This window comes from Rattus norvegicus, chromosome 1 (assembly GCF_036323735.1).
Source record: "Rattus norvegicus strain BN/NHsdMcwi chromosome 1, GRCr8, whole genome shotgun sequence".
Taxonomy (NCBI): Eukaryota; Metazoa; Chordata; class Mammalia; order Rodentia; family Muridae; genus Rattus; species Rattus norvegicus.
Window position 1 is genome coordinate 254,957,589 of NC_086019.1, and position 20,467 is coordinate 254,978,055.

Genomic DNA, 20,467 nt, shown 5'->3' on the forward strand with positions numbered 1-20,467 from the left:
ATCTGACTTCCTTTAGGTTCTTAGCTGGACCTAGAGACCAAGACCAATGCATAGATACAGGGAGATATTGGGGAGTTCTTCATATCAGACCTCGGTTCTGATGGTTCTTTTTAAATTAGAGGATCATGACCTTTGGGTACCTGTTTTAAGGCCACAGTTCTGTGGCCTTAGATATGAAACCTCCTTGAACCCGAGTCATTCATAAACGGGAGGGAGTGGGGAGTTGCTTTTCCGGTGCTTCCCCGCAAACCTGGGTTCTACCAGCAGAATTGCATCCCCGTGCCCTCCTCTCACACAATCTCTTTGGAATACGCTTCTATTATCTCAGCAATCTGTCATTCAAAAAGAGAGGCTTGTTAGTTCTTTCAAAAATGATTTGTTTTGCTGGGCATGGTAGCACATGACTTTAATCCCAGCACTTGAGAGACAGAGGCAGGCAGATCGCTGTGAGTTCGAGGCCAGCCTGGTCTATAAAGTGAGTTCCAGGACAGCCAGGGCTGTTGCACAGAGAAACTCTGTCTTGAGAAGCAAACAACCCGCAAAAGATTTATTTTTTTTTTATTCCACAGCTAGTATTTTATTCAGATAGCAGTCTCATTACACATGGTCCAAGAACATTCAAATAAGAACTCAAATTGGAAGTTAAAGATTGGTCTTCAAACATCATAGCCAACAATGCCACGTTTGTCTAGGATCTCTCCGATATAAAACCACATTCACACCTCAGTGGCCCCCAAACCATTCAGCACGGCTTCCTTAACTGTAAGGTGTTTGAAGCCACCAGTCTTAGCACTGTGAATTATTTTTTTCATGCTCTGAATAGCTGTAGGGATTTCACCAAGGGTTGGGGGAAACCAGCTGGACCTTGGCAAAGTGCCAAAATGTGGCCACTCGAGGCTTCGAGTAGGTCATGGCAACGGTCACCATCGACGGTGCTTTCTTGAAGCTACGGATGGACTTGGCCATGGTCTGAGGTGGAAGGTACGTTGCCCTGAACCACTGGCTGAATGTCACCCCCCTATTTTTATTATTTAAAATTATGTGTCTATGTCTGGCATAATGTTGCAGCACTTGGGAGGCAGTGGCAGGGAGATCTCTGTGAGGCTGAAGCCAGCCTGGGCTGCAAAATGAGTTCAAGGACAGTCAGGGTTACAGAAAGACATTGTCACATGCATATGCACACACCCCCAAGTGTCTCTGTGTGAGTATGTGCCCAAAGTGTTGGATCCCTCTGGAGCTGGAGTTACAGTAGATAGTGTGATATGTGTACGCTGGGAACTGAACTCAGGTCTTCTGGAAGAGCAGCAAACACACTTAACTGCTAAACTTTCTTTCAAGTCTCACGTATCAGCATTGCTACGGAAAATGGGAAATCTTCATTTTTCTGTTAATGATGTGGACTAATGGTGTGAGATTAGGCCCTCAGACTTGATCCTCATGCACCTGTTCATTAGGAATTGTCCAAGGCTTAATAGGAAGGAGTGACCTGAAGGTTATAGCCCTATTGAGTAAGGTACAAGAAGTATTGAGGGAGGCTGGAGAGGCCGTTAGATGGCTAAAAGCATTATCTTAAAATAGGTAAACAAATTCCTTTTTTTTTTCCTTTTTTTTCGGAGCTGGGGACCGAACCCAGGGCCTTGCGCTTCCTAGGTAAGCGCTCTACCACTGAGCTAAATCCCCAGCCCCCCCCCCTTTTTTAAAGAAGTATTAAGTACCCCTATCCCGCCTACTCCCCGTCCTGAACTGGCTGGGGTGGGTGTATGTTTTTCTCTGCTATTCGTTGAGCCAGCTTTCCTTGGTAAAACTCTTTCCAGTTCTGGAAAATGAAGATATTTTAATTAGATATCCAAGATTTCTGCTATCATTTTCTCTATTTCTGGATGGTAGGATGGAGTAGAAAATGCAAAATCAAAGTAGAGATGAGACAGGCACACAAGTCGGGCACAGAAGTCAGGAGGGCGTAGGAAAGACCTGCCCAGAAAGGTCCCTAAAGTAGCAAATCCCATATGACTTTGGTAGGATGAAGTTGGGGGAGTAGGGTCGCCCGCTCAAGCTCTCAAAACGGACCCCGCCCCCTTTCCAGCAAATCACAGCCTTCCTCCCTAGGATGCCCAGCAGCCACTGCTAAACAGCGCACTGCAACCGAACACTATCTGACCCCGCCTCTCCAACCGCCCAGCACAATTTGTCATTGTTTATTGGCTTCTGTAACTGTCAGTCAGAGAATCCTCCGTATCCGTTGGCTGTCCCCTACCTACTCTTCTTTCCCTTGTAATCTGGTCTCTTTGGGCATTACACGCCTCCCAGAGCTAATTCTCTCTTCGATTGGATAGTCGGAATGCCACTTTTCAGAGTACCAAACTCTGATTGGCTGAGCGAGGCAGGACTCGCCTAGTTACCAGGCAGCGGGCTAGACTGAGGCTAGTTACCACGTCAGTGAGCTGACAGGGAAGGTAGCCGGTACCACCGACCGTCCCGGCCCACTTATTCCGGCCTGCAGTGAGGTCTCACCCTAAAGTTAGGGTCGACTTCCAGACGACAGGCTCCTTCCCTTCTCTCACTCGCTGCCGGCGCCGGGAGAGTGGCTGGGAGACGCCTCCGGGGCCAAGCTGGACATGAGCTGCGGCTGCCGGTCCTGGGACTAGGCCCCGCCATTTTGGATCCTCTGACAGGTCAGCGAAGTCTCTTCTTTGGGTTCCAGCGTCGTGAGGGCCGCCTGACGTTGCCATAAAGAATAAGGAGGAAGGGCCCTTCAGTTGGGCGGAGCGGCCTGGGCAAAGGGCTTAGTGAGAAGAAATAAACCCAGAGGACTGATGTGATAGGGAGTTGGGAGGTGTGCAGGGGCCAAAGGTCAGACCCTTGCCCCGGAGGGGTGTTCCACCTCTACTTGTGACTCTGTGGGTGCCAGAATCTGTGTTTTGTATTTTGTTTTTGTTTTCTATGCGTAATCTGGCCTCCAGCGGTTCTTTTTCAGATCTTTCTGCACCCTAAAGAATTCAATCCTCAAAATCTGAAAGCAAAATTGAGGATGCTTTCAGGCTTTAGATAATGAATCTTTTCGGAGTCCGTAGAACAGTCACTTTTGGGTGATTGCGTCCTAACACAACTGAAGCACTCCATTAATTCTGGGCAGTCTGACTTAAGTAGTCAGAAGGTATAGAAGACTTGAGGCCAGCGGCCTGGGGAACTGGCCTATAAGACTTTCCTTTTACAGGACAGCTGAGCTGTCACCGTGGGTTTGTATGTAAACACTTTTCTTTCTTTTTGAGTCAGGTCCTTTCTATGTAGTTCTGGTTGTTCTGGAACTCACTCTGTAGACCAGGCTAGCCTCGAATTTACAAAGATCCACCTGCTTCTGCCTTTAAACCCTTTCTTTTGGTGTGTGTTTTGGGTAGCATTTACCCACTGTGACTTCTTTCAGTTTACTTTAAGGCTATGAGGTTTAATCCCAAGGAAGCCACTCTTTTGCGACACTTTTGATTGAGAGTTAAGAGGGATTTGAATACTGATAAAGCTTGGTACTGGTGCTTGGTGCTGGTGGTCTATTTCCTTTTAGAAGGTGAAAAAACATGAAAAGGGCTGGAGATATAGCTGGTCAAGGGTTTGCCTTGCACGTGTGAAGTCCTTGTGTTCAGACCCCAGCCCTTCATAAACTGGGCATGTTGATACACATCTGTAATTATTCCCTACTTGGGAGATAGAAACATGAGGGTCAGACCTGGCAGTCAGCTACTTCTTGAGTTAGAGGCCAGCCTGGGCCAAGCAGACACTGTCTTTAACAAACGACAAGTTATGAGAGATGTTCTGCTCCTTGTGGTAGGGTCAGGGAAGCAGAGTGAATGATGGGGCACAACCCCAAAGAGCATAGTTTATGACCCAGTAGTGACCTTTGACATTGTTGTGTTATAAACCGGTAGAAGTCCATCAAAGGTAAAGACTATTTTAGAGATGAGAGACAATGTTGTGTTTTTTTAGTAAAGAAACTCATTTCAAGAATACTAGGTACTAGTAAGCCGTGTGGAGTATATAAAAGGGAAAAGCTGCTTTGGGATTGCTCAGTTTACACATAGTCTTGCAGTAGTGGGGATGGGACCTAGGGTCCCATATGGTTTACTAAAGCAGTCCACCACTGAGCCATATCTATAGCTAGCTAGCTTGCTTGTTTATTTACTTATTTATTTATTTATTTACTTATTTACTTATTTACTTATTTACTTACTTACTTATAGGCACGATCTCTCTGAGTTATCCTGACTGGTCTGGAATTTGCCCTGTAGCCCTTGAACTTGTAATCTTTCCCAAGTTGCTGGGTTTACAGACCTGCAGTCTTAGATCTCCCTATATATTTCTGAAAAGTAGTGACATATGCTAGGTGTAGTGACAGACATTTGTAATATTAGTACTTTCAGGATTGAGGAAGGAGATTTTGAGTTTACTACCAGCCTTCCTACATAGTGAGAGCCTGTCTCACAAACAGAGAAACAAACAAAAAACAAGTAGCAAAGTTAAAAGGAGAGTGTGCCTAATTCCTTTCAGCAGCAATGGGGCCTAGCATGTGCCCTCCATCCCTAGAGTTAGTTTAGTGAGTGTTTAGCCTTTGTGTCTTGGTCTGGCCTGAGCAGTCAGCTGCACACTTGCATGGTGGGTAGTGACAGGTGGGGCGCTTTTTCAGGTATTGGAGGGCAGATCATCTAAGATGATACTACTTGAACCAAGTTTCTCTTATTTAATTCTCTCTGCTCTCCTAAGAATATGTAACCTGTGCGTGTGTGTGTGTGTGTGTGTGTGTGTGTGTGTGTGTGTGTGTGTGTGTTAGGAAGAGAAGTAATAGTGTTTATGGTTTATATGTTTAGACTTAAAACAAATGAATGGGAATGGTATTGGACACTTTTTGGGGAGGGGAGGGGGTTGGAAGACGACTGTTTTTGACACAGGGTTTCTCTGTGGAGCCCTGGCTGTCCTGGAACTCGATCTGTAGCCTCGGTTATCCTTGAACTCACAGAGATCTGCCTGCCTCTGCCTCCTCAGTGCTGGAATTAAAAGCGTGCACCACCACTGCCCTGCTAATAGTGGTTTTTGTAAGATGCAGAATCTTCCAGAAAGTAGTTAATTTGACAGGTAGAATGGTAGCCCAGCAAGCACCCAGGTTAGGTGCCTGTAACTCTGTGTGAGTTGAAAGTGCTCTGCATAATTGGCGTTCTGCTCTGTTGACAGGTAGTGTGACAGGATCTTTTCAGTTTTGGGCCTAAAGGTGACTGACTATAGAGACTTCAGAGAAAAAAAAATTTTTTTTTCTTAAATCATTTTCTGAGCTAGTGGTATATCTCAATGATAAAGCATTTACCTAGATTTGATCTTCAGTGATTTGGGCGGGGGTTGGGAGGATGTAAATGTCTACATAGGAAGAATTCTACTAACATAAGTGTTCTTTTTTTTTTTTTTTTCTTTTTTCTTTTTTTCGGAGCTGGGGACCGAACCCAGGGCCTCGAGCTTGCTAGGCAAGCGCTCTACCGCTGAGCTAAATCCCCAACCCCAACATAAATGTTCTTTAAGGTTGTGCTCAAACTTCTTTTTAATAGTGTCTGTAGGCAAATAGCATGTTGTAGTCTTAACAGTGATGCTCATCGGCACAGTAGGAGTTAACGTTGTGGGCATATGTTAGTAGCTGGTGTCCATTCCAGTTTCAGCTCAGCACAGTCTTCCCCCATGTTCTAGAAGTCAGGATGATTGCTGCTTTAAAGTAATCGTGCTCAGTGATAGGCTGTTTCCTCTGGCTGCAGTGGGCAGCTAGAGAGGAAGAAGACATGGCTCTTGCTTGTGAGGAGATACTATTTATAAAGAGCATCATTGGAAAGACCATTGATTGATCACACTCTAGTGATTGAGTGTCGATGATTAGAGTGATTGGATGTTGGGTTCATGGTGGGGTTGGGCTGAAGGGAGAAGGAGAGATTCATTTTACCTTTATGCTGGAAAAGCTGTGAAATAAATAATAAATTGTTGTTAATCTTTTATTTCTCCTCCTTTTAAACATTTCGCCTGCATTTGTTTAACTAAAGGAAGATACAGTGGAGCAGTATGGTCCCCTGAAGTTCCGGCAGCAGTGGAAATGGTCATGAAAGTAATGATTTATTCCCAATAGTAGTGGATGTGAAAATAAAAGCAATAGTATAAATCATGGAAATGGGAGAGCAAGTCTAACAACAAGGATCATAAGTCTGAATGCATATCAAGTAGCTACTGTCAATGCCTGAAGTGAGTCAGGTGGGAAGCGTCGGTAGTAGGGTCTGTGATACGCAGGCCCCTGGCTGCAACTTTCTCCACAGGGGATGACTGTTTGAAGACCTGAGCAACAGAGACCAGCCTTCCTATTTTCTAGTACATGATGATCCATCAAAGAGAGGATAGGCAGGCTGTGTGGGACTCTCACTGCTGCTCCCAGTGTGCTATCACTCAAGCTGTTTTCCTTGTCCCACTTTGTCACTGGTCACTCTATGCCTTGGGTGTTGTGAGTGGTTAGTGGTGTGGGAGAGAGAAACTTTGTTTTGTTTTCATCTCTAAGATGGGCAGTTTTGGACAGGTCAGTGGCTTACCCTACATATGGTTCTAGAGATAGTCTCAGAACTCTTCACAAAGGAGGAGATGGCGTTCAGAGCTAAGGTACACTGTTCACCTGATTAGCAGGTTTGAGAGGATTTTCCAGCTATGACTGGTCAGATCAGAGTAGCAGCTTTTTCCTGGTTCTACTTTAACTCCCATTCTTTCTATAATTTTCTTGTGTTCAGTAAGGTCTTTGTGTGCCCTTCCCTCCATGTCGGTAGTGCATTTTGTTTGCATGTATGTATGTGCTATTGTGCCTGGTGCAGGTGGAAATCAGAAGAGGGAATTGGATCCCCTGAAACTGGAGTTACGAATGATTGTGAACCACAGTGTCTGTGCTGGGGACCAAACCTGGGTCTTCTGCAGGAGCAACAAGTGCTCTTAACCACTGCACCATCTCTTCAGCCCCTCCTCCTCTTCCTCTTCCTCCTCCTTTTCCTCCTCCTCCTCCTTCTTTTTGAGAGAGGGTCTCAATTGTGCTGCCCAGACTGGCCTTGAGCTTGTGGTTTTCCAGCCTTGGCCTCCCATTGCTGAGAATATAGGTGTGTACCACTGTTCAGCTGAGGTTTGTTTAAAAAGAGCTGTGGACAACACAGTGTTATGTGCTGACCAAAAAGATGTGCTCATACTGTGTAGGAGAGTGGGTTAGCTGAGGAAGACTTCATGAGGAGACACTGATGTAAAAACAGTGTTGAGGAGATGTTGACAAGGTTCAGTGCCATGCTGGGTGCCTCACAGCAAACCCAAGGGCAACATTTTCATTTTGCAATGGAGAATTGTAGGGTTTTGTTTGTTTTTGTTTTGTTTTGTTTTATTTTGCTTCTGGACAATATCTCTATGTGTAGCCCAAGCTAGCTCTGAATACTTAATTCTCCAATCTATTACCACATGTAGCTACTGTGGAAAACTATAAACCTAGGCTCAGAGAGATTAGGAAACTCGGTTAAGAGTTTATAAGTTTGTGGTACAAGTCTTGACTATAATCATTCAGTTGGAAGTAAGGAATTCAGTCAAGTCTGTCTTGTATAACTCTACTATTGCCTTTTTTTTTTTTTTTTTTGTCCTGGAACTTGCTTTGTAGATCAAACTAGTCTTGAACTCACAGAGATCTGCCTGCCTCTGCATCCCAAGTGCTGAGATTAAAGGTGGGAGCCACCTTGTTTGGCTCTATTATTGACTTTTAATGTGAAATGAGCAAGAGTTTACAAGAATGGTCAAGAGGAGAGAAAAACATTCAGCAAAGAATGGGGTAGCAGGGCTGGGGATTTAGCTCAGTGGTAGAGCGCTTACCTAGGAAGCGCAAGGCCCTGGGTTCGGTCCCCAGCTCCGGAAAAAAAAAAAAAAAGAATGGGGTAGCATTTTCAAAGGCAGAGGAAGCAAACCATAACTTTGAGCTTGGCACACTTGTAAATCCCGTCATCACTTGAGGCACTGAAAGATCCTCATTAAAAACCAAACAAAATACCAACTAACCATCAACCCAAGACTGTCACCCAAAGTGAATTTGCATTTATCCTCCCTCTGCCTTACTAGTCTCACCACCCTTACCCCTTGCCAGATTTCTTTATTTCTCTGAGATCTAGACCCAGAAGTAGAATTGCTGAGATGAAGGATAGGAAGTTCTTTAACTTGGCATAATGATCTCGAATTGTTATTTAAACTGATTGTATCTGTTAAGATACTCTCTAGGTATTTGGTCTTTACTAAAGTATTATCAGATTTAAATTTCATCATTATTATTGTTTTGTGTTTTTGAGACAGTCTCTTATTCTATAGTTAGTCCATTTTGATTTATAACTTAGTATGTAGCCCAAGCTGGCCTAGAACTCCTGGCAGACCTCTTGCCCCAGCCTCCTAAGTGCTGGGATTACATTATATTATTTTTAAATTATTATCTGTTGTCATTAGTATTATTTTGGGGGTCTAAAATGGTATCTCATTAAAATCTTTTTAAATTTAATTTTTTTTAGACAGGATCTCACAATTGTTCTGGTTGGTCTAGAACTTACTGTGTAGATCAGATTGGCTTCAAACTCACTGAGATCTGCTTGCCTCTGCCTCCGAAGTGCTGGGTTAAAGGTTTGCATCATCATTACTGGTTTAGTTTAATCTGGCCATTTTGTTGATTACAAATGAAGCGAATAGTTTTCCTATTAATTTGTTATTTGTATTTTCTACTTCATGAAATGCTTGTTCTACTCGTAATTTCTTGCTTTTTCTATTTTTTTCTTTTTTTACTTCAGTTTTTCAAAATAGGGTTTCTCTGTGTAACAGCCCTGCCTGTCCTGGACTCAATTTATAGACCAGACTAGCTTTGAATTTACAGAGATCCTCCTACCTCTGTCTCCTGAGTACTGGGATTAAAGATATGGGCCACCATGCCAAAGCCTAACTCTTTCCATTTTCATGTGTGTATGGTGTGTGTGTGTGTGTGTGTGTGTGTGTGTGTGTGTGTGCGTGTGCACATATTTCCATGTTTGTGCATGTGCACATGTATGTGTGTGTATGTGGAATTCCAAGGTTGATATTCGTAATCATCCACAGTCTTCCATCTTGTTACTAAGGCAGGGTTTCTCAATCAAATCTAGAGCTTACCTATAGTATTGCTAGCCATCTTGCTTTAAAGATCCTGTTTCTGCCCTCTGAGGCTGGAATTACAGGTGAGTTACCATGCTCACCTGGAGTTTATATAGAGTCAGGGGATCTGAACTCTGGACTTCACACTTGCATGGCAAATGCTTCAAGTACCTATCCATCTTCCTAGTCCTCTCTTGCTAATGAAAAAAATTACAATGATTTATTTTGTATATTTGTGTGTATGTATCATGGTGCACAGGTGGAGGTCAGAGAACAACTTCAGAAACTAGTTCTCTGGTTTGACTATGTAAGTGTTGGGCATCACATCCGGCTTGTCAGGGTTGGTAGCTTGAAGCAGTCCCTAAGGTTAAATACCCAGGAGTGACAGAGCAGGTCACATGGGTGATCTGTTAGTGTTTTGAGAGCCTCAATATTGATTTCTATGTAGCTGAACCAGTGTAGCATTCTCAGTGTAGTTTTGATTTGCATTTCTCCAATGGCTAGTAAAGTTGAACATTTTTTCTTATGTTTATTGGCCACTTGTAGTTCATATTTCGAGAACTGTCTGCCCATTTATTGATTGGATTGTTTGAGACCATTTTTTTCCTTCTTTGTGTGAGCATGTGTGTTGTACATGTTTGTGTGGGTGCATAAGCACAAGTGTCTTTGGAGAGTATAGGTCAGCGTCAAGTGCCCTCCATCTCTCTCCACCTTGCTTTTTGAGATGAGGGTCTTTGACCTGCTCATCTATTTGACTAGACTGGCTTGAACAGCAAGCTCTAGAGATCTTCCTGTCCTCCTCCCCAGCACTCAGGTTACAGGTATCTGCTGCCATGCCTTTTATTTGGCATTTTTTAATTTTATTTTCATTTTATCTGTGAATCTGAACTCAGATCTTCATGTTTTTCTGACTGTGCCATGTCCCTGGCTCTGGTCTGTTTATTTGTATATTTTAGATGTAGTCCTTTGACAGATGTCTGGAAAATATTCTTTTAGTCTCTAGGCTGTATCTTTACTCAGTTAACTGGTTCCTTTGTTGTTCAGAGGCTTTTTCAATTTCATGAGGTCTCATCTGTTATTGGCCTAATTTCTTGTGTGACTAGAGTACCACTGAAAGTTCCTGCGTATACCTATAGCTTGAACTCTTTTCCTCTTAACAGTTTCAGAGTTTGAGGCTTTATGTTAAGGTTTTGATCTGTTTGAAGTTGGGTGGTGGTTTTTGTTTTTGTTTTTGTTTGTTTTTTTGTGGGATATGGGAGATGGGGTTTTAGTTTCATTATTTTGATTTTCTTTTCTTTCTTTCTCCCTCCCTTCTATTCTCTTTTTCTTTCTTTCCTTCCTTTTTCCTTCCTTCCTTCCTGTGGATATTTGGTTGGTTTTCTTCTTTTCTCTTCTATTTTTTTTCCCCAGAGCTGAGGACTGAACCCAGGGCCTTGTGCTTGCTAGGCAAGCGCTCTACCACTGAGCTAAATCCCTAGACCCTCTTCTATTTTTTCTGTTCTTTTTTCCTTTCTTTTTTCCCTCCCAAGACAGGGTTTCTCTGTGTAGCCATGGCTCACTCTATAGATCAGGCTGCTCTGATCTATAACTCAGAGATCTGCCTGCCTCTGATTCCCAATGCTTGTCACTATGCTTAGCTTGGTGGTTTTCATGACTTTCAATTCTTGGGCACCCTATCTTACATAAAGCATGCAAATTTAACTACTTTAAAAAGTTCATTTTATGTGTGTAGGTGTTTTGCATACATGTATGCCATGACTACCCAGTGCCCTCGGGGGCCAGAAGAAGGTCCCAGATCCCCTCGGACTTGAGTTATAGATGATTGTTAGCTGCCACATGGGTGCTGGGAGTTAACCTGTGTGTGCTGGGCGAGGAGCTCGTGCTGTGAACTGCTGAGGCGACTTTCTAGCACCCCAAGCTGAAATACTCTGAGAACAAGTTTTTCCTCAATAACTCTCTGTGTACACACACACACACACACACACACACACACACACACACACACACACACACACACTATTGAGCTGTAAAATTCCTCAATGGAAGTAATAGATTTTTTATATTGGTAATATGCTAAAAATATTCTTCTGAAAAAAAAGTCAAGGCAGTATAGATAAAGGTTTGATTATACACTAATTTCATGGCATTTGGTCTTTAGATAGCTGACTGTGAGTTTGGATATACCTGCCTAGACCTTTTATTTATTTGGATTAAAATTGAAACAGGGCATGGTGGTTCATGCCTTTAATCCCAGCACCTGGGAGACAGAGTCAAGTGGATCTCTAGTTTAAGGCCAGCTTGGTCTATAGAGTGAGTTCTAGGACAGCCAGCACTACACAGAAAAACCCTGTCTCAAAAAACAAAATAAATAATAATAAATTTTTAACTTTTTTATTTAATTTTATGTGTATGAGTGTTTTACCTACGTGTGGGTTTGTGTTCCTTGTGCGTGCCTATGGATGGTTGTGAGCCACAATGGGGTGCTGGGAACTGAATAATTTCTCTAGTTTATTTATTTATTTATTTATTTATTTATTTATTTATGAGTTTTTGAGAGCTCTGGCTGCTCAGGAACTCACTGTGTAGGCCAAACTGTCCTTGCCCTCACAGAGACTGACCTTCCTCTGCCTCCTGTGTGCTGGGATTAAAGGTGTAGACCACTATACCCAATTTTAGATGCTTTACTTGGTATATACTTATCCATATATGTATCTGTACAAAATATATTAACTATGCTTATCAAAATGGATGACTCCTAGATAACATGTCAAAGTAAAAATTACAGAAAAATATATAAAATATTAATTACAAAAAACATAGAATGATGTTATATATTACTGAAAAGTACATATAAATGAAATGAGTAAAAAGTTAGTAAACGTCAGATATAGAATAGTGGGAGTTATGGGCAAAAGCAAGAAGATTTGCTTGGGAAGTATTTAGAGTCTTCAGTTGTAACACTAATCTGGATGCTGGCTATTATATGACTCTGTATCCTTTTATATGCTAAATATTACATATTTAAAAAATGTCATGTTTTGCATGGGTGCTTTGTTTTTTTTTGTTTACATACATAGCAGGTAAGTAGTCATACGCTGTAATACTTTTTTTTTCACTTTGTAGTAGTTGTGAGCTATTTTTTTCTTTCTGCCCCCACCCCCCACCCCCTCCAAAAGATACTCACTACATAGATAAGGCTGGCTTCACACTCATTCATGAGTGCTAGTGTTACTTGTGTTAACTACTTTACTGGCTACAAGGAGTTTTTAAATAATGGAAAGTAGCAAATTTGTTGTTACATACTCCTAGGATATAAGCTATGCTAAGGAAAAAAATGTTTTCTGGGAAAGAGTCGCTTGTATCTAGGTTGTCTCCAGTTTGCTGTATTGTGAAGGATGACTTTACCTTTTCTGCTCCATCTGCCTTTACCTACTGTAGTGCTTAAATTATAGGAGTTCATCACCATGCCTTCCTTATGTAAGTGGTGCTGGGGATTGAACTTAAAGCTTCGTGCATGCTAGGCAAGCACTCTACCATATGAACTACATCCCTAGTCTTCCAAGAGAAATTCAGTTTTTCAATATTTTCACCTGGGGAAATAATTAAATATCTTTTCTAAGTGCTATTCTGGGCAGCAAAGACAATCCTGTAGTAGTTCATTTAGGAGCAGTTACAATAATAAATTAGTTCTTCTGCCTCAGCCTTTCTCATGGCTAGAATTACAGGTATATGGTACCATACATGGCTGGCATTTAAAAATCTCCCATCTTGGGTTGGGGATTTAGCTCAGTGGTAGAGCCCTGGGTTCAGTCCCCAGCTCCGAAAAAAAGAAAAAAGAAAAAAAAAAAGAAAAAAAAATCTCCCATCTTGGGGTTGAAGAGCTTGCTCAGTGATTAAGAGAACTAGTTGCTCTTCTTGAAGACTCAGGTTTGATTTCCAGCCCCCACATGGTGGCTCATAACCATAACCGTCTATAACTCTAGTTCCAGTGGATCTTATGCCCTCTTCTGACCTATGCTGGTACTGGGTGTGCACATGGTGTACAGATGTACGTGCAAGCTAAACATTTGTATACATAAAGTAGAAGGGAAAAGGCAGGTGTTGTCATGTGAACCTTTAATCTCAGTACTTGGGATGCAGATAGATCTCTGAGTTTGAGGCCAACCTGGTCTACATAGCGAGTTCTAGGAGAGCCAGGGCTACTACACACAGAAACCGTCTCAAAATGAAACCAAACAGCCAAACAAATCTGAAAGGGAAAAATATTAACCAATCTTTTCTCTTCAACTGTTCTGGTAGGTTTGTCAGGATGGTGGATAAGAATATTTACATCATTCAAGGAGAAATTAACATTGTTGTTGGTGCCATCAAACGAAATGCCCGATGGAGCACCCATATACCACTGGTAAGTGGGGGATGGGCAGACAGTCAGGTCGCTGAGTTATAGACATCTCATCCTTGGTTAAAACAACCAACTGAGAGAGTGGGGGGAGGCAGAGAGACAGAGAGACAGAGAGACAGAGAATGTGTTTGAGTATGTGTGTGCGTACTCGTACATGGTGAAAGAAGAGAGGGGATAAGTTCTGTGGTGGATTGAATAGGTGTGACCTCCGAGACTCATGTTTTTGAATGCTCAGCTCATAAGGAGTGGCACTATTAGTGGGTATGGCTTAGTTGGAGTAGGTGTGGTCTTGTTGGAGGTAGTATATCATGTGGCGTGTCTCACTATGTGAGACTTTGAGGTCTCATATAAACTAAAGCTACGCCCAGTTTGACAGTCTTCTTCTGCTGCCTGTGGATGGAGATGTAGAACTCTTGGTTCCTCCAGCACTGTGTGTGCCTGCACAATGCCATCCTTCCTGCCATGATGATAATGGACTGAACCTTAGAAACTGTAAGCCACCCCCAATGAAGTGTTTTCATAAGAGTTGCCTTGGCTGTCTGTTCATACCAATGAAACCCTAATAGGACCGACCCTGACAGGAGGAGGAGGAGAGAACAATAGACTCCTTGTGACATGAAGCACATGGGGACAAGCCGGCTGGAGTGATGCATCCCTGTAACCCTAGCACTTGGGGCAGAAGCAAAAGGATCAGACATTCAGGGCTGGCTAGCTGTGGCTACATACTGAGCTCAAAGCCAACCTGGGCTGCTTGAGACCCTGTGTTAAAAACCAAAAATAAGGAGTGGGTGGGTATTTAGGTGTGTAGAAATGGCTCAGCAGGTAAGAATAGTTGCTAATTTTCTAGTAGACCAAGTTTGGTTCAGAACACTCATATTGGGCAACTCAAAACTCTGTCTTCAGTTCTGGGTGATCCTATACCCTTGTCTAACCTCCTTGGTACCTGCACACATATACTATATACTTACGAAGATGTACACACATACACTGAGTAAAAATAAATCTTAAAAGGGCATGGGCTAGGGAGATGGCTCAGCAGTTAAAACACTTGCTGCATAAGCCGTAGGCCTAGAGGTTGGATCCCCAGAATTCATATAAAGGCTTAGTGGTTATCCAGAGTTGTTGAAGTGGCTGAGTGGGTAAAGCTTGAAATCCGAGCCTTGGAAGGAAGAGACAGGAACACCTGGAGCAAGCTGGCTAGTAGACTAGCCATATCCGTGAGCTCGGCCTCTGAGGGTAAGGTAGGAGAGGGGCGGAGGTAGATGCCCAGCACTCACTTCAGGCTCCCACATGTCTGTGAACATGTACACACACACACACACACACACACACACACACACACACACACACACACACACCCAGATGAAAAAGAAGAATTTAAAATAACAACCCAAAAAACAGTGACTGGTAAGATGGCTTAGTGGACGAAATCCTGATAACCCGGGTTTGATCCCTGAACCTATATAACAATGGACAGGGAAACAGTTCTACAAAGTTCCCCTCTGACTTTGACGTGCATTTGAAGAACACATATTATACATGACAAACAAACAAGCCAAGGGGTTGAGGGGAGTAGAGGAGCCGCTGGAACGGCTGGGAGGATGGGAGAGGGCAGTGGGGATGAATAGATAGGCGAAGCTGTCTTTAAACTGAGCTTGCCTCTATTTCCCAGGTGTTAGGATTGCAGGTATGCGCCACCACGACCCTCTAGTTGAAATCCTTTAGTTTGTAGGCTGACACCCACCTAGGGCTGGCGAGGTGACTGAGCGGCTAAAGCCTGATGTGTGAATCCCTGTCCTATTGCTGTGAAGAGACTTCATGACCAAAGCAGATCTTATAAAAGCTAGTCTGTTATCATCATGGTAGTAGCATGGTGCACACATGCTGGCCGAGCAGTAGCTGAGGGCTGCATCCTGATCTTTAGGCAGCAGACAGAGAGAAGCTGGGCATTTTCTTTCAGACCACCACACCTGACCACCTGGGTTCAAATCCCTGGGACCCACATGGTGGAAGAAAAGAACTGACTCCCACAGGTTGTTGTCTGACTACAATATGAATGTGCCTTTACGTATACATACACACAAGTAAAATAAACATGAAAAAATCCACCCCCATTAAAACAATAATCATGTTTCCAGTAATAATGAAAGTAATAGGAATTCAGAATTGTTCATGGTATTCAAGAACACTTCTGTTTTCTGTTTTATTCCAGCTGCCATCAGATAGGCTTAACCCAAAAGATGACCACATTCTTCTATGTATGTATATACATATATGTGTGTATATATATTATATATATAATTAATATACATGAAGTAAAAATAGAGATACTTTATTAAGAAAGAGGGAAACATTTTTTTGAGACAGGTTTCTCTGTGTAGCCCTGGCTGTCCTGGAACTTGCTTTGTCGCCTGACACTCTTGCTAATGGAAGTGAGCTAGTGCATTAGTCACTGTTCTGTTGCTGTGATAGACACTGAGCAGGGGATGTAGGGGTGGCTTACTGTTTAAGAACACTTGTTGCTAACACTTGTTGCTTTTTAGAGGGCATAGATCCACTCCTAGCACCCACACCAGCTCCAGGGAATCTTCTGCTCTCTTCTGGTCTCCTGGGTGCCAGGTGCATGTGTACACAGATACACATGCAGGCAAAATACCCATATACCTGCAATAAAAATCTAAAACAGAGAAGCAGAAAACTCAAAACCCCATGTCTAGGAATGGAGAGACGGCTCAGGGGCTAAGAGTACCGTCTGCTCTTCCAGAGGACCGGGCTGAGATTTCCAGGACCCATATTGAAGCTTACAACTGTCTGTAACCCCAGTTTCAGGAATCCAATACTCTTTTCTTTTTAAAATTAAAAAAACTATTATTTTATGTAAATGATATTTTATCTGCTTATATGTCTATGTGCCACACATGTGCCTGGTATTTTTGTAAATTAAGTTGACATTTGGGACTTTAGCATACCTGCAAACATCAGAAAGACTACCTTCTATGATAAGAAAATGTCACATCTCTTGGAACTCAGTTAGAGATAGTTTTCAACTGCCCTGTGGATGGCTGAGCTATCTTTCCAGCCCCTGATGCCCTCTTCTGACTTTGAGGTCACTGAGGGCACAAGTGGTGCACATATATACCTGCAAGCAAGACATTTTGCATACACAATGTCAAATAAAAAACAAAAGAAACTTAGGTAGGAGTACACTTTGTCTTATAGTTCTAGGAGAAGAGTCTGTATGGTCCCGTTGGGGTAGCAGTAGGTGACCACAGCAGGAGGCTGAGAGATTTTCAGCTACAAGTATGAAGCAGAGAGTAAACTGGAAGTGAATTCTAGTGATTAACCCCTAGTGATTAACTTCCTGCAACAAGGTTACACTGTCTTACCAAACAGTGCCGCAATGGGGGACCAAGTGTTTAAAGTCTGAGCTTTGAGAGATGTTCTCAGTCAAATCACCACAGGTAGTGAGCTAAGGAAAACTGTCAAAAGCTTCATTTGAAAATGTTAAAGATGTTTATTTATCTTTATTTTATGTGCATTGGTGTCTTGACTGCATGTATTTCTGTATGGAAGTGCCAGGTCCCCTGAAACTAAACTAGAGCAACAAACAATTATGAGCTGTCACAGCTGGGAATTGAGCCCAGGTCCTCTGGAAGAGCAGCCAGTGCTCTTAGCTGTGAGCCATCTCTCCTGTCTCACTTCATTTTTATAATTTTTTATTTTGTTTCATGTTTTTGAGACATGGTTTCTCTGTGTAGCTTTGATTGTCTTGGAACTCACTCAGTAGACCAGGCTAGCTTTGAACTCAGAGATCCACCTTCCTCTGCTGGGAATAAAAGAGTGTGCTGCTGCCACCCAGGTATAAATCTATTTTTTATTTATGTATATGTTTATTTATATGTGTGTGCCCATGAGCGCACACATGCATGCTGGAAGTATGTGAGGATGCCAGAAGAAGGTGTCAGCTCTTTTAGAGCTGAAGTTACAGGTAGTTATAAGCAGTTGGATGTGGGTGCTGGGAATCAAACTCAGCTGCTGTACTATTTCTCTGTCTCCTTTATAAATTAAGTTGATATTTCGGACTACTTTAGAATTCCTAGAAACATCAGAAAGACTTAGTTTCCTAGGGCTATCATTAGTGATCAAATTCATTCAAATTAGGTTAGTTATTGATACATAAACTATAGCTGGGTGAGGATAATTCTATTCAGTGGAGTCTGCAAGCTTCCACATCTGGAGCAGGCCATATCTTACTAATTATATGGATAAGAAACTTAGTTGTTATTAGGTCTCAGGAAGTCTATATGTCTGTAAATGAGCTCAAGCTGGCCTATAGAAGAATTTCTGGTTATTAGATAAAACGTTCTTAAAGAACTTATAAAGTTTGTTGTTGTTGTTGTTGTTGTTGTTGTTGTTGTTGTTGTTGTTTTGGTTTGTTTTTTGTCCCCAAAAGGAGCTCCTTCCCCCAACTACCATTCTTTCTCCTCATAATCTGCCTTGTTTTTCTACCCTGTCCTATCCTAAGCTCCCTTGCTCTCTCTGCTATGTCTGCCTTTTGCTATCTCCACTGATCTCTCCCATTCTCCAGCTGACCTAGCCCTGCCATGCCCAGGAGGTTTCTCTTTTCTCTGGCTCTGGACTCTTCCAGATGCCTGTGGATATTCACTTTCTCTTATCCAAATACAAACCCTCCTCCTCAAGGAACCTCTATCGGCGGTTTCTTTTTTGTACTTCCTCACATACAGATATAAAGTTACCTTGTTGTGTGTATGTATGTATATATACATGTCTATGTATAAGTGTATGTATATTTTGTGGAGTTAGTGTAAAAAATTTTTGGCACAATTATAAAAACAAGTTTAGTGCTTTCTAACTAGCATTTTACCTGCTAACCCATCTCTCCAGCCCCCTAGTTGATATTTTTGAATAGACATGGGAACATTACAAACATATTCACCAAATAGTTTATATATTCTTATCAAGTTAGGAAGTTCTAATAGATATCTGTATCATGTGTATATATGTAATCAAAGGACAGGCATGTGCTTTGTATACATAAATATTTAGGGAAATAATATTGGCCTTTTTTTAATGTCAGTCCCTTTTTGTATGAGAAATTATAAAACACCCAGGGACATCTAGGTATGTAAAATAGGAATGTAAATGGAATACATACTGATAATGCATCATAAAGAAATTTATTTAAAAATAATTCTCTGGGAGCCACTCAGATGACTTAGAGTGTGGAGTTGCTTGCCATCAGCCTGCTGACCCATGTTTGGTCTCTAGAACATAGTAGAAGGAGAGAAGCAGCTCATGCAAGCTGGGCTCTGACTTTCACACTTCCATCAAGGCATGAGTGCCTATATGTATACGTATATGAACAAAACAAATGTTTTAAAAACATTCTCTGATGTACATATAATGTTACTACTTATTAAAGATGAAAGCAGGTTTGCACACTAACGAGGTGTATGTACTTACACATTCTTTTTTTTTTTTCTTTTTTTTTTTCGGAGCTGGGGATCGAACCCAGGGCCTTGCGCTTGCCAGGGCCTTGCGCTTGCGCTTGCCTTGCGCTGGCCTCTACTGAGCCAAACCCCCAACCCCACATTCTTAAATAAAGAATTAAATGGTGGCTGAGTCGTTGGTTCAGCAGGATGTAGACCATTGTCACTGTCTTTCAGAGTTGATAGTTATTTTGATTTTATTTTGTAATTTTTAATGCTCAGTCTATTTTGCATAAATATGTAGTACACAAAGACAAAAGTATGTTTAGGAACATTTCAGAAATTGTTAGAAATCCTTTTGTAATCTTAAGCCAAGATTCATTTCATGATTTTTTTCTTTTTACTGGTTTTTCAAAACAGTTCAGCCTGGCTGTCCTTACTTTGTAGACCATGAGACCTCCAACTCATAGAGTTCCGATTGCCTCTCCTCCGGAGCACTGGGACCAAAAGGTGTGCGCTGACATACCTGCCTCTTGACTTTTTTTTTTTTAAATGAAGCTTGTCAGTAGCACAAACAGCAATTATTAAACCAAACATTCTAACAAAATACAATATAAAGACATAATGATTTGATACCTACATGCTGAGAAGTGACAGTAGAAAATATCTTTAAAGTCTTTTTTCCATAACTAAACTAACATTATTCTTCTAGAAAAGCAGAAAGTTTTATAGTGTATAATGTATAGTGAATGAGCCAGAGCTCATCAAACAAGCTGGTAGGCTTGAGATCTAAGGGACGTGTTTCAGGCAGGCTCATTGTGATGCAGGGTGTTACATGTGCAATGCAATGTGTGTGCTTGGTTAGAACAGAGGCTGCCTGCCAGGGGTGAAAGTAGGGAAAGGCAGCATGGGGATAATGCTGAAACACCACGGATTCACTACTCATGGGAGTTTTAGTCAAATCATTCTGTATTTAGAAGCATTTTGCTGGGAACTTCACATTGGCTTCCCCACAGATATCCCTAAAAGTTCTCATCACTGTCTCATCTTCCTCTGTCCCAGCCCTAACCCCAGGCCTTTCTAGACATTCACTGCCCTCTTCTCCCTTGGGCCATAGTTTGTCTCCAGGGACTGGGGGAGGGGTCCGAGGTGGGGTTAGCTAGCTGCCCGTGGGGTGGGGGGGGTGGGGGGCGCCCTGTTAGAGTGCGGACTGATAGCTCTGTGCAGTACCTAGTTGAGTGGGGAGGAGGGGCATCTTCTGATAGCTCATTTCTGTTCACCTCCCCATTTACACTGGCACTTTTAAGCCCTGACCTCTGACCTCACCTACAGCTGGCATGTACCTGGAGAGAAGAGTGGTTCTCCCTCCAGCCCAGACTGGAATCCAGGGGAATAGGGAAGAGGTCCTCTTCTCTGCCCCTTGATGACTCCTATCCCC

At 42.4% G+C, this 20,467-nt stretch overlaps 1 protein-coding gene and 1 pseudogene across 13 annotated transcripts in view; one reads left to right on the forward strand and one right to left on the reverse strand.

Annotated features, from left to right (window-relative positions):
* Positions 1-656: 656 nt before the first annotated feature.
* On the reverse strand, positions 657-1,653 carry Atp5mg-ps12 (ATP synthase membrane subunit g, pseudogene 12; annotated as a pseudogene).
* Positions 1,654-2,195: 542 nt separating this feature from the next.
* Gbf1 (golgi brefeldin A resistant guanine nucleotide exchange factor 1) overlaps positions 2,196-20,467 on the forward strand; it is a 128,696-nt gene continuing 110,424 nt past the window's right edge. For 3 of the 13 annotated variants that reach the window (XM_006231496.5, XM_006231497.5, XM_039080492.2), the window contains exons 1-2: positions 2,397-2,672; positions 13,477-13,582. In XM_006231496.5, coding sequence (XP_006231558.1) covers positions 13,487-13,582 — 96 coding nt within the window. In that variant the 5' untranslated portion in view covers positions 2,397-2,672; positions 13,477-13,486. Of the gene's footprint in view, positions 2,673-13,476; positions 13,583-15,791; positions 15,838-20,467 lie in introns of all 13 variants that reach the window. The other 10 variants (XM_006231498.5, XM_063264948.1, XM_063264959.1 and 7 more) reach the window with 6 other exon arrangements.